This window comes from Fukomys damarensis, unplaced genomic scaffold (genome assembly GCF_012274545.1).
Source record: "Fukomys damarensis isolate Sample0158 unplaced genomic scaffold, DMR_v1.0_HiC HiC_scaffold_23, whole genome shotgun sequence".
Taxonomy (NCBI): domain Eukaryota; kingdom Metazoa; phylum Chordata; class Mammalia; order Rodentia; family Bathyergidae; genus Fukomys; species Fukomys damarensis.
In genome coordinates, this window is record NW_022900935.1 from 19,525,193 (window position 1) to 19,539,719 (window position 14,527).

The window sequence follows — 14,527 nt, forward strand, 5'->3', positions numbered from 1 at the left end:
TTTTTTTTTTTTTTTTTTTTTTTTTTGGTACTGGGGATTGAACTTGAGACCTTGTGTTTGCAATGCAAGCCACCTAACCACTGAGCTAAATCCATGGCCAAAAACCATGACTTTTTTGGTACCAGGAATTGAATTCAGGTCCTTGTGAGGCAGGCAGTGTACCACTGAGCTAAATCCCTGGCCCTCTAGCTCGTCAATCTTTGCTAGGTTGTGGGCCTCCTTGAGAATCTAATGTATGTTTTGGTCTTTTCAGCCAGAAAAATTCACTTCTGCCCACTACTATAGAGACTAAAAGCCTTGTCCTAATCTTCCCTATAAATAATGGGAAGAAACTGAGGCACAAAGAGGACAAGACAAGGACTTGTCCTAGGAGATATGGCAGAATCTGGGCTAGAAGCCAGAAGAAGCTGGTCCCAGGGAAAGACCAGAGGGAGGAGAGGACACAGGTGGAGCTGGGTAAACAGCTTTAATGTGTAACAGTAGGCCCAGCCCTTCTCCCATGATGTCCTGGAACCCATGTACCTGGGCCAGCCCCATGCCTGCCCCTGCCCTGAGGCTCCCCAAGAACCAGGGAATGTTGGGAAAGGAAGTTCGATGGCTCGGGGGCTCAGCCCCAAGAGTTCAGGGAGGTAAACACAGAACTAGTTGAATTTGGCCTTGGAGAAGTCCATCTCTGGATGCTGATCCATGAACCTGGGGAAGTGGAAGCAAGAGGTTAAACAGGCTGTCCTCCCCAAAACACCGAAATCAAGTCTAACTTCTTTAGAACCCTGAGAAATGTAGCACTGGGCTAGGCAAGGCCCCGAGTATCTGAGGCCTATCTGAGCCCCTAGGACTGGAAATAGGTGCCAACACTGGCACTGTTTTCACAGGTGGCAGTGACCGCCTGTTACCCTTTGCTTTCTACCCTGAGCTGGCCTTGCCCTCGAGGTGACCTCAACAAGTGATTAGGCTAGGCAACCAATGCCATAAAGCCGTAAACTTGGCTAGCTCATGCTGAAAGGGGCAGGGAAGCTTAATCCTGCTGGGTGACCTGCTCTATGCTGTCACCCAGGTCTAACCTCACAGGCACCGACCCTCCTGACATCCCTATCTCTGAGTTGCTTACTTTTTCAGGATCTCCTGTTTCTTCTGCTCGTCCGAGGTGGGCAGCCCCATGGACTTCTGTCTCTGGTCATACATCATTTTTTCCACCATGCTCCGTGTCTCACTGTCCAAGTCTGACAGCTGAGGGCAGGCAGGGACAGGGATGGGTGATGCTTAGGGAATAGCCAGGACTCTCCCTTCAATGCTGAAACTCCCCCAACCAGCTGGGGCTCACCTTGGAGTTCTCAGGGTTAATCTTCTTGGTATTGATTTCAGGGTCGCTGGACACCAAGCGACTCCACCACTCCATCTTATTGATCTGTGAAAAGAAAGACACCCAGGGGGACAGGAGGGGCTCGCTCTGCGCCCCTCTCTCAACCTTTCCAGGACCAAACTTTCCCACCCACATCCTGTACCTGAGACCCTCATAGGCCTGTGCTAAACCAGGGGCACGGATGAGAATGCCCTCTGCCCACCCAGCAGCTGGGGAGGAGAGGTGAGGCCAGTGTTAGACGTCACTGTGATACAGGAAAAGAAAAAGCACAGAGGGACACAGTCATTCAGGGTGTGGAGAGAAACTAGAGTGACACAGGCTAAGCCTTAAGACATAAACAATACATGGCAGCAGAGGACAGAAAGAAAAAAGCAGGAAAGATCATTTCAGCTGGGAGGAAAACAAATGCAAGGGCAGCCAGACGTACTGGGCAGACTGCTGTCTCTAAACTAGGAGCTAGGCTGTCCCTAGACCCTCAACCCTTCCTAGAGGGCCATGATTTATTGGTATCTGCCTCACCTCTCAAGGAAGGCAGTGAACTGGAGAAGTCTTTCTGAGGACACCTTGCTTTTCTACATTTTGCTATTTTCTCTCCAGCCTTAGAAGAGCAGCTGGAGTGTAGTGGGTGTTCAATATGTGTAGAAATAAACACATGCAAATCTGATGGAAAAGAGGCTCCCCGCCCCCCAATCCACCCCTCACACTGCCACCCATCTTGGAGCAGGGGCAATCTCGGCATTTTCCTGACTTCAAATCAGACTACTTTGAAGGGTCTTGCTGTGGGGATTAGCATGGCCCCAAGCACAGCCCAAGTGGACAGAAGACCCTCCCACCTCAACTCCCACTGTCAGCACTCAAGCTAAGAGAGCAGGCCACACATACCTTCTCCAAATGCACAGTCACCACCTTGCTGTCCTCAATGAGCCATGAGCTCTCCTCCACCTTCACCTCGTTGTAGAGCTCCCCATCAATGACCGCTGGCTGCCCCTTGAGCCCCACCCGGAGGTGCCGTCGCTGGACGTCCACCACCACATCCTTCCCTTTCAGCCGGAAGTTGACGTTGAAGGGCACCACCAGCTGCATGGGACACAGGCAGTCAAGGAGGGGTCAGCAGGCACTGCCAGGACCCCAGGATGGCTTCCCAGCCCTTGCCCCTGGCCCAGGGCTCACTCACATCCAGCTCTGACAGGGTCTGGGTCCAACGGTAATTGGCCAGGTCAGCGCCATTTCCCAAGTTGGGCTTCAGTTTCCCTTTGTCCTTCTCATCTTCCTCTTCATCCTCCTCAGCCTCCTGCTCACAATCAGTGGTGCTCAGCTACTTGACACAGACTGAACACCCACTGGGCCAGACCCAGGGCTAGCATGGAGCATACAGCCACAACACAAACAGACCTGGTCCCTGCCCACTCTGCAGGGGCAGACCCCCAAATCCTGACCGACAAGGACACAGAGGTAAAACCAGGTTCTGATCTCTGCCCAGGAATGCAAACTATTATTACCAAATGACAAAGGACATGGCTGGGCCCAAGACCTCCACCCACCTCTGATGGTGCCTGTACAGGCAACTGCCTTGCCCTCTGTGGCTCTCAGCTCTCCTGTCCAAGATAAAGGCCAGTAGATTTTCTGTTTGTTTTTTAAACTCATATCCATCTGTCCCATGTTTCTGAATGGGATGTTGAAATGTGAGGAGGATCCCCAAAGCTGGGGGCAGGGAAGGGGAAAGGAGGACATTCCAGAGAAAGAAGAGGGTTAGTGCCCAACCCCTTGGCTAGGTCCGAGAGCCTCTGGTCCATCTCACCTGCTTCTCTGGGGCGCCAACGCTGCCATTCTTAAGCTGGGCCTCATGAATCTCTGCATCCTTTTTCTGTGGCAAAGGACACAGCAGTTGGCAACAAGACTTCACTTCCCAATGACAAAAGGACCCTGGGGGGTGTGCAGGAGGGAAGACCAGCCTCACCTTGTCAAGTTCTAACTGCAGCCTCTCTGCCTCCTCATCAGTCAGCTCCTGGATCTGTGGCCCAGAGTTCTCTGCCTTGGCTTCCTTGGCCAGCCTGGCTGCCCGCTCTGCCTTCTCCCTCCGCTCAGTCTCCTGACGGGCTCGCTTCTCCCGCCGGGCCTTCTGGGCTAGCTGGTTGTGGTGGTTAAAGGTCTGCGTGATGAGCTGGGGGAAGCAGAGGTGATGAGGCACGAGAGCAAGGCAGTGGAGTCTGGTCCCATTTCTTCTGCTGAGTGCCACATGAAGCACTATAACAGAACCTCAGTTTTCTCAATGGAAAATGGGGATTACACACTCTTTTTATAGAGCTGCACATCATACACCTCAACAGCACCTGACTCAGTAAGTAGTGGCTGCTTTAGAAAGTGAGGCTGTGCCAATCAGAACTCAAGCTTCAGCCTATCTCACGGCCGGACCTGCCTGCTCCAGGATCTCTCCCACCTACACATACTCTGTCTCCAGGGCACAGTCCTAGCTTGGCAGCACAAAATGCCACCCCAGGATGGCAACAGTAACAGGACACCAGTTTTCCTGAGGGAAAAGGTTGATCTCCCCCTCACCAGCTAGCAAGCCAGCTATTGTGATTCCTTTCTCTCCTACAAGCCTTCCCAGTATGTTTCTACCCTACAATCTGCTAGCTGGCCTCCCTGCCACCCAGGCATTAACCCACTGGCTCCTGTCACTATCTGGGTGTGTGTCCTCGGACAAGTGAGCAACTGTGCCTCTTTCTAAACCCCGTTTTTCCTTGTCTGTCAGGACTGAATATGACAGCACCCTGCAAGATTGTAGTCTGGTCCTTGCCTCACAAAAGCCATGTATAAAATGCTGGCTTCCCAACAGCATTTGTTGGCTGGCTGGGGCTGTACACATCAGTGGCACGGGTTGAGAGGAGGACGTTCTCTGCTGTAGCAGCCAGAAGGCCAGTGGCACCCAGTGTGCTTCTCCCAACCTGCAATATCAGCACCACTTGGGGCCTATCTGAAAGGCTCAATCTCAGGACCCACTCCAGACCTCCTGATTGGAGACTCTGGAGTGTGACCCCTGTGGTCACCTCTCCATGCCTGTCTAAAAGCAGCTCTGACATACACTGGTTTTTGCTTAGAATCCCTTTTTCCCTCTCCCAGGTCACCCTCTAAGACCAGCTCAAGTGTCTTTTTACCCGCTAGACCACACATGGCGCACACACCGGAAAGCCTTACAGGGCATCCACCATGTGATCACTGGAATGTAAACCATATTCCCAGCATCTGAATCAGAGCTGGAGGGAAGAAGGGGTCTGCAAGGTCCTATAGTCACTACAGTCCATGGCTTCCTATTCATCTTTGTACTTTCCTCCCGTAACTCCCAACCCCAGCCCCATGCCACATTCTGTAAAGGCCACCAAAAGCACCACCCCCCAACCACATGAGTTAACAGGAAAAGGAGGTAGCCAGGCATAGTGGGGCACACCTGTAAAGTCAACATTTGAGAGGCTGATGCAGGAGGATTACAGTAAGTTTGAGCCCAGCCTATACCACACAGCAAGACCCTTCTCAAAAACAAAGAGAGAAAAGAAAAGCAAAAAACAAAAGAGGTGAGAGAAATAAGTCACCTGAAGGCCACTGTGCTGTCAAGAGAAACAACAGGTCATGAGACAATTACACAGCAGAGCTGTTCCACCAAGGACCTTGTCCCATTTTCTAATCAGGGGGACCTTGAACTCAAGCCATTTGCCAACCAGTGGCCAAGGGGAGGCAAAAGCAGGGCCCTCCCCTCCCAGCCCCAGTAAATCATGTCACATCCCATTTGTCCTATTCCTTCCTAGCTCCTGGAGGTTACCTGAGGGCACAGTCAAGGCCAATCACAGCAGTCTCCGACCCCCCTCCTAGTCTCCTCCCACCAGAAGGACACCCTGTCAGTCTGGCAGCCTCCTCACAGGTGCCAACCCAGAGGCTGCCATGGAGTGCAGCTTCAATCACTGGACACATCTTTAGGAACCACAGCTCAGCAGGGTGAGCTGGGCACATGTGAGCAATGGCTGTCCCGACCACACTGGAGGACAGGCCTAGAGTGTTTCCCTTAATCTGAACCTGGAGGCATGAGATCCTGAACCTGAACACCCTGTGGGGAGGGCGTCCCAACACACCTGAGGGAGATGGCACATTCAAACAACAGTGGCTGACTGTGGCCGGGATCCTCAATAAGAGGACTGTCAAATTCCTCCCCAGCTGAGCAATTCTCCTGTCTCAGGCCCCACCACAGCCCTCCGCCACGGACCACTGGGCCGAAGCAGTGCATTTGGCCCCTGCCTTTGCACTACTCCCTAGCTGCCCAACATAGGGCCCCTAGGAAAAGACTGAAAGGTCTCAGCAAGGGTTATCTGGAGGGTTGGTAAACAACAGGCAGGCCCTCACCTAAGGCACAGATCCAAAGGTCCCCATCACTGCAACTATCAGAACATCACTGAGGGCCACTGTTATGATCCCTAGAACCAACTCTGGGAACCCCTACCCTCACCCACAAGCCAGGGCCCTAATCTTGAGGAGTGGCAGCTACATCCATCCAGATGCCAAAGGACAGAGCAAAAGAGGTCACTTGTGATCATCCACCTCTAATCAACCTTACATGACAGTGTTCCGCTATCCTGGCTGCCTCAGCCTGAGCCTGTTCCTTTCCCCCAGGGCTGGGGCTCCGGGCTGACCAGCCCAAAGCTCCCCATGACACACAATGCAGAGTCCAGCCTTCCAGCCTCTCTGTGTCTGAGTCCTTCTGTCTGGCCATGGTGACCTTGACCTCCAGGAGGTCCTCTGTCCTCAATCAGACCTAATTTGTGAGCAGTAGCCATGCCCTCTCCTGGTGGACTCGGACTCTATTCGGTAGCTCTTTTCCTATCATACCCTTAAACTCCCCAACCCTGTTTACACTGCCTCATGCACCTAGGATACCTTTCTGGCCTCCTCAGCTGTCCAACCTCACTGTGGCTTTCAGGTCACTAAACTGCAGCACCCTTCTCAAAATCTTTCCTGAATCTCATCAAGTAAGTGCCCTCTCTCCTTCCCAAAGACCCCACAGATCTGTACTTAATCCTATGGCAGCACCTTCCTCTTTCCCTACAGCCCTCAGAAGCAGGATCTGTGCCTAACTTACATCTCTCTAGCACCCAAAGTACCTCTCAAACATGTTGTCTGAAGACAAGAATGTTATGAGATGTCTCTTACTAAATGCTAATCTACTGAGGACTATATTTAGCCAGGCATGGTGGTGAATTCCCATAACCAATCCCAGCACTCAGGGAGCTGAGGCAGGAGGATCATCACTTTGAGGGCAGCATGGGCTACATGGTGAGTTCAAGGCCAGCCTGAACTAAAAGCCAAACTTTCTCTCAAAAAAACACAGGAAATTTAAAAGAATCAACGACACAAAGAACACCCTGTAATCCAGTGGCAGAGTGTTTGTCTAACATGCTGAAGCCCTGGGTTCAATCTCCAGTGCCAAAACAGACAGAAAGGGGGTGGACAAAGGGAGAGGAGGGGAGGAAAGAGAGAAAGGAGGAAGGGAGGGAGGAAAATAGGAGACAGACAGGTATCCTCCTCAGAAATAAGGACAGACACAAGAAATGACTACTGAAAAGTAAGGAGAGGACCAGAGATGTAGCTCAATGGCACCACACCTGGCTGGCAAGCACAAGGAGTTCGATCCCTAGTACCAAAAAAGAAAAAAAAAAAAAAAAAACGAAGAGAAGGGACTCCCCACCAAAACACACCAGGGATTGAACTCAGGCGCAGTACTACTGAGCTAAATCCCTGGCCCGGGAGAGAATTCGGTAAGTGTGACGTGGCATAACAAAGGAATCTCCAGATGCAGAGGGCTGTGACATGCTGCAATTCACTGTGGGTATGCACAGGGAAATGGGGACAGGACCCGGAACTGCCACTGATAATGGCCTGTGTCCTTTGACAGACTTCCCTCGACTCAGTAAGAACTGCAACAGCATGGTACACATCTACTCAACTCCATGAGTTTACAAAAACAATGGGGGAAAACCCACTTCATGGGTCACCTCCAGCACTCAGTAAAGCATCAAGTAACTGTTCTGAAAGCCATGAGTAAGGAGCTTTTCCTGCATATCCTTTTTTGGTACCAGGGATCAAACTCAGGTCCTTGTGCTTGTGAGGAAGGTGCAGTGCCACTGAGCTAAAATCCCAGCCCACCAGCATATCCTTTCTAGGTAACCAGGGGGGTAGGGAGGAGAAAGTTTTAACTGATAAAGGAAGAATAATAGAGGCTCAGCATTTTGCAAACTCTATGAATACAATAGATTTGGGCATGATCAACAATTATTATCACAAAATGAGAAACAACTAAACACTGTGTGCTTTCTGAGGGCATACACCAGATCACCTACACAGTAGTTCTGGGGAACAAAAAACCTCAACTAAGCAAATCAAGCCTGTGATTTAACTACTAACACAAAAAAATCCAAAGGACAAAGAAATATATTAGCTGGGCACAGGCCTGTCATCCTACTACTCTAGAAGTCTGAGGCAGGAGGATCACAAGTTTGAACTCAGCCTAGGCAATTTAGTGAGACTCCAATCTCAAAATAAAAAACTAAGAGGGCTAGCCGGGCACGGTGGCACACGCCTGTAATCCCAGCACTCAGGAGGCTGAGGCAGGAGGATTGCTGTGAGTTTGAGACCACCCTGGGCTACATTGTGAGTTCCAGGTCAGTCTCAACTATACAGTGAGACCCTGTCTCAAAAAACCAAAAAAATAATAAAAAAAAAAATTTAAATGTATCGGGAGGTCTGCACATAGTAGGTGGTAGGTGCTCAACACAAGAGTTACTGTGCTATAACTGAAGAGAGCAGGAATACTAGCTAGGTTTCTGCCTGCCTTGAGAATCTGGCTGACTTCCTTGGAAAGAGATGGTCCCAAGGGAACAGAGGATGCGGCTATGATAGAATCTGAGACGAGACTATATGGTAACTACCATCATCCCAGGACAGTTCTGAGGTATCACTTTATTTTTCCCCCCCAATAATGGAGATTGAACCTTGGCACAGAAGTTATCTCCCCACCCTTTTACTTTTTGTTTTGCAACATGGTCTTGGCTAAGTTACTAAACTGCCCAGAATGAGCTGAAAGTTGCAATATACCTAACTCATCCTCCCAAAGTGTGGGGATTACAGGGGTACACTACCACACCCAGCACCATGAAACCCATGAAAACAAAGACCAGGACTATATTCATTTCTGTAATCCTGAAGTGCCTGGGATAGGACTTCACACAAGCACAATGTCAACTGTTTGCTAGAACAAGAACCTGGAACTCCTACTGCCAAGCTCCTCTTATAACAGAGTAGCTTCAGAGCATCAAGAGCCAGGTGTGGTGGTGCACGCCTGTAATCCCAGCACTCGGGAGTCTGAGGCAAGAGGATCGCTGTGAGTTCCAGGTCCGTCTCAACTACATAGTGAGATCCTGTCTCTAAAAACCAAAAAAAGGACACTTTATAGAGCATCCCAGACCTGTTTTGCAAAATGTCTTCCTATTGCTATGTCTCAAATTTATGTGAAATAAATATTAAAGATATTTTTTTTAAAAATCACAGTTCAGTAAGTTTCCAGCCTCATGATTTACCAATTTTTTTTCTTCTTGTGAGACAGGGTCTTACCATGTAAGACAATGCTGGTCTCCAAGTTTTGATCCCACTGCCTTAACCTCCCAAGTGCTGAGATTTCAGGTGTGTTAATACCATGCATGGCACGACTTACCAATTTTCAAAAATGTAATTTTAAATTATGGAATTAGAAGTTCAAAACCTCAGAACCAGTTCCACAAACCCAATTCCCAAACCACTGAACTTTGGGCCACTATATTTGGGAACATAATGGATTAGCTGGCTTTGAGTTTTCCTAAATTTCTCTCTTCAGCTTCAATTTCTGGCATTTGCTCACTCTCAACTCTCAGCTAAGTAATTAGTCAAAACCTCTTCAGTGAAAAGGGAGTCAAGAAATTTTTGTGATAGTGGGTATGGTGGCACACACCTGTCATCCAAGCATTTAGGAGGCTGAGGAAGAATTGTTATTTTAAGGCCAGTCTGCATTAAAAAAAAAAAAAAAAAAAAAAAAAAGCAGCATTATGTCATGGTGTCAGGGACACAGACAGGTTCACAACTGACTGTTTTCAACCCTGGTTCTCCTAAAACTAGACTCAAAACTATAAACGGCGCAAAACATCTCTGAGACAGTTTCCTAATCTCATCTCACAATGGGAAGAGTTCCTTTCATAAAACTGCTAAAGAATCATGGGAAACAGCTAGACAATGTACCCAGCAAGGAAGCTTTAATGAGAGCTTGCTTCCCTTCTCCCAAGCCTCACCCTACGGATTCAGCCTCTAGTAATGATTCCTCTTACACTAAATGAAGGCCAAATGAACTTTCCTTCTAAATAGAGTACTGCCCAAGAGACAGGAGCCTCCAACACTTACCTTCTCTGCCATCCCCTCTTCTCCTCCAACAAAAAAGTCTGTTTTGCGTCGAAGGAAGCTGAAGAAGGTGTTCACAAGCTGAAAGACACAGAAAAAAGACTGAAGCTCTGGGCGTGCCATGCTGGGTGCCCTCAAGCGTACAGAATTCAACTTCCTTAGTCCAAGAAGGACTATTTCACTGAGTTTCCCAGCCAAGACCCCCTGGTCCCTTCCACCAGCAAACCTGCCCTAATCTTAGGATCACCTAAAAGGCAGATTTTTGACTTCTTGTATCTCTGTGCTTGATTCACTTTACCTGGGGTGCTAGAAGCAGCCTGAGCATACAGAATACTGTTCTTCTTTATTCAGGGCCTAAAATGCCTAAACCCAACTTTCATCTCCAGAAAGTAAAACATCTATGAAGATCTTAAGACACGCCAGGAAGGAAGCACATTAAACCACTAACATTAAGGTTAAAATGGACTAACTCTGTCTGGGGGAACCAATGTAACTAAGTGGATGAATTTGAACACTGGACCGAGATAGTAAGCTAGGTGACTCTGGGGAGATTCTGAACACTGTAAGACCTAGTTCTAGGACCTTGTGAGGATCAAATGAGATAATGGAGATGAGCCTTTAGCAGTGTCTGGGATGGAGCAAAAGACTCACTGGTAGAAGGTAAAATCTTCATAACATAGGAACCATCAACCATGGCTTAGTCTTTCTTCAGCTACAATGAGGGCACCAGTTGTTAAATAATGGCTTGTCTTAGGTTTTTTGACTTTACAACGCGGTATAAAGGCAACATACATACAGAAATCAAATTTTGAATTTTGATCACGCACTGGGCTAGCAACGTGTGGTTATTCTCTTCCAATGCTAGGCAGTGAGCCTCAGCTCCCCACCAGCTATTCCATCACAAGAGGAATGAACCAAGGGTCTACAGTTCACTGTGTTGCTAAGCTAAGATGTTCAGTAAATGAGACACACTTTCTGCTCAATCATATTTTCAACTTACAATGGGTTTATCAGGATGAAACCCCATTAAATGTCAAAGGGCATCTGTACATGCTCAATGCAATTCTTGCTGAATGAAACAACCAAGTGGTGACCTAGGGTCAACACAAACAAGCCCTTTTATGCCTGAATGACTCTAAATCTGATGCTAGAATTATCTCATTTCTTTCGTAATTCTTATTTATAGTCTTTTTGTTTATTAAAAAATGAACTCACTCCCAATCCATTTTGTGTCAATAATTTAGGGTGTTGGAAGACAACGAGCCTTTTCACATTTGTAGATCAGAAACACCCTACCATCTCAAAGGGTTTACAAATCTTTGGTCACCACAGGTAACTAGGGGCAAAAAGCAGGAATGGTCCAGAGTACAACATAGACTCAGAAGTAGATTGTGGAAAGTACACTGAGCTAAGGAACCTCGTCTGTCCAGGTCAGGAGCTTTGTGATAATCAAATCCCTGTCACTCTCAGGCCTTCAGGGGCTTTATGAAATTTGGGTTCTGGCCTAATCTCAGCAGCCTCTTCTACCTCTAATTTTGTTTCTGTTTGAAAAAAACCAAGTACAGAATTTGTGCTACTAGTTTATCCTTGCCGTTCATACAAGACATGTTACTGCGTCATACACAATGGGTTATTGGTCATTCAGCATCAATTACGTTTGCAAATTGCTCTTTGTCAGCTCCAGAGGAGCACGGGCAGGACTCCTAGAATCCAGCTGCTTGGATGTCTGGAACACATCAATCACAAGTGACAAACAATGTTGAATGAACAAGTCTCACTGAGAACTCAGTCCTTCAAGATACTACTCTCCTATAATATGAAACAGGAATTTGTAGTTCCATCTTCTGGACAAGGAAAGTGAGGCTTAGACAGGTGGAAGGGTCCCAAACTGGTATGCAGTGGAAACCAAATGTCAATCCAGACCTCCTATTCCCTCATTCAAGGCCTAAAAAGGACCACGTGTTAACATCACCCAGCTCTCCAGCCCCCACCTCGCACGCACTGATAGGCTGGCTCTGTCTTCCACAGTTCAAGAGATGCTCTTGGTGGGAATGTGGTCAGAAGCATGTATGGCACCAATGAGGGAGCAGGGAATCCTAAGGCTCTCGGGGAATTTCAGACGAGAACAAGAGCTCAAGAACGGCTAAAACTGAAACTACTGAGAGGCACCAAACGGCCGAGAGGTGAGCCCAGCAGCAGGGTGGCAGGACAGGAAACTGGTGTGTAGTACGAATGTAGGGGAATCTCCGGAGCCCGCGATGCCAACCCGGGTTGACCTAGGCCCTCAAAGTCGAAGGGTGGAGGGACAGTGGCTAGGGCTACGCGCAGGCGAGTGCCGCTGGGCCAGGTGGGCCGACGCCGCGCGGCCGTTACCTCCTGCACGCCGCCCTCGTGCTGTTGCGCCATGGCCAGCAACATGCCATCGAAACGCTCCTCCTCCTGCTCTCCGCCCATCGCGCCGGTCCTGACCCACACTTGGAGGTCTGCCCTCGCGTCGCGCGGTCTGCAGGATCCCTTAGATCGCCTTAAGGCCCAAGTCAGGAAGACCCCTTCCGCAGCGGAGCCGGAAACACGCAAGCGCCCCGCCGCCCAGGCCCGCCTCCCCTCTCTCTCGTCCCGCCTCCCTCTATGTCTATGACCACTTACCGCACGGTAAACAGCCCGCTTCGCAGCTCATTGGTTAGCGTGCTGAACCAATCAACAAGCACTTCCGTGATGCGATGGGCGGAGCCAAGGGTCCCGGAGTTTGGCTTGCGTTGCTATGGTCGCCAGAGTTTTTTGGAGCCTTCTAGAAAGCCCTGGACTCAAATGGGAGAGGAGGGGGGATGTTGAAAGTTGAAAAAAGACTAACTCTGCTTCTCTGCTTTCCTAATGACTGCCCACCTTGTAGAACAGTGGAACCGCAAGTGCCTTTAGTCACCTCTAATAACCCTTCATGAGACGTTTGAGATTCGGAAGCCACTTGGCAAACAGCCCGTCTCCATGGTTATCACCACATATCCACAAAGGCCGACTTTATGGACATACAAACTTCATTTGCACTTTAGGAGGTGTTAGGGTTTGAATCTGAAACGTCCCTCTAAAAGCCCATGTATGGAAGGATTTGCACGCAATGCATCAGTGTTCATTTGATCATGATGTCTCTGACGTCATCATTGTGAATGGATTTGGGAAGGGGGCTTTGTTATAAAAGCCCTCTCTCTGAAGGGCATAGTGTTGCTTGTCTGTAATCCCAGCACTAGTGAGGCAGAGAAAGAAGATGGCCCCAACCTGCAACCAAGACCAACCTACACAGAGACCTTATCTCAGAAAACCAAAAAAGCTGGGTTTGGTGGCTCACTCTAGGAGGCTGAGGCAGGGAGATCACAAGTTCAAGTCCAGCCCAGGCAATGACGTAGACCCTGTCTCAAAAAAACAGGTATGGGAATGTAACTCGGTGTAGGCTTCCTCTTTGCTTCCTGACTGCCATTAGGTGAGCAGCTTTGCTCAACCACATGCTCCCTGCCATGATGTTCTGTGAAAAGATGGGGCCAAGTGACCAGAGTAACTCATCCTCTAAGTTCTTCCCAGGTATTTTTTTTTCACAGCAACAGAAAGCTGACTAATACAGAAGGTCTCCACACTTGGTTTAACACTCCAGTTGCAGCCTTGAAATTCTTAGTACTGTAATTGCTAAAGATCTCCACATTTTATTTTACATCGGTTCTCACAAGTTATGTAACAGGTGCTGTTAGTGACTCCTGTTAAAGTTAGCAGGGTTTGTGGGATGCTATGGACTCCTTCTAGAGTCTTTCTAGGTTCTCATTGTCCTGAACAAAGACTTGGTTGTCTAAGTGAAAAGGTTAACAAGGTTTTACATTTATGAAAGGTTGGAAAAGAAGTATGCTCTGCAAAGTGACAGCTAACCACTAAGAGAACAGTGGCCCGGCAGTTGGGGTGGCCTTATTTTGGGTCCCTTGCTCCTCAGGCTAATGGCAGTTTGAGGCCATCCTATCAAAAACCTGCTTGATATCACACCTGAGGAACTGAAGCTAGCTCGCACTTTCCAGTTGGTCCTGGGTGTAGGACTTGTTTTTCTGAGCATGTGTCCTGGATACCCATGATTGACAGGTCATGCCCACATCCTAATTTCCTGCCTCGTTAACATGAGGGACAGGTCCCAACAATTTCAGGCCAAACCTGGTACTTATGCACTAAATCTAATAAACTTAGTTTTTCCAGGGATTCTCCCCTATAATTCACTATATGTCTTCTAGGTCCTGCACCACACATTTGTTTCCTCTGGATTATTCCCTTCATTCCAAAAATGCATTTTAATGTCACTCTTTTTGGTACTGGGAATCAAACTCAGAACCTTGTGCCTACCAGACAGGCGCGGCACCGCTAAGCTAAATTCCCAGTCCTCGCTTTTTTTTTAAGCTACGGGATGACCCCACTTTCTCCTTCTGCTGCCATCATACTTTCAGTTCATTCACAGCAAGACCTGACAAGATTGCTGTATCTGCCAGGTTCAGGGGCACATGCTTATACTCAGGAGGCTGAGGCAGGAGGATTGCAAGTCTGAGCTTACCCTGGGCAGTTCGGTGAGCTCCTGCCCCAAAAACAAACAACAACAACAACAAAAAAAAAAAACCACTAGAACTGTGAGAAAAGAAGTTTCTCTCTCTCTCTCTGTTTTTTTTTTTTTTTTTTTTTTTTTTTTTT

General features: G+C 48.5%; 1 protein-coding gene across 1 annotated transcript; it reads right to left on the reverse strand.

The window, feature by feature from the left end:
• Window positions 1–437: 437 nt before the first annotated feature.
• Window positions 438–12,412, reverse strand: Nudc (nuclear distribution C, dynein complex regulator). Its single transcript, XM_010632865.3, has 9 exons — window positions 12,197–12,412; window positions 9,827–9,904; window positions 3,318–3,521; window positions 3,159–3,224; window positions 2,535–2,651; window positions 2,243–2,437; window positions 1,322–1,405; window positions 1,109–1,227; window positions 438–693 (listed from the first exon to the last, which is right to left on the reverse strand). The coding sequence occupies exons 1-9, from the start codon at window positions 12,275–12,277 to the stop codon at window positions 642–644; spliced, it is 996 nt and encodes a 331-aa protein (XP_010631167.1). The 5' UTR covers window positions 12,278–12,412; the 3' UTR covers window positions 438–641.
• Window positions 12,413–14,527: the final 2,115 nt, after the last annotated feature.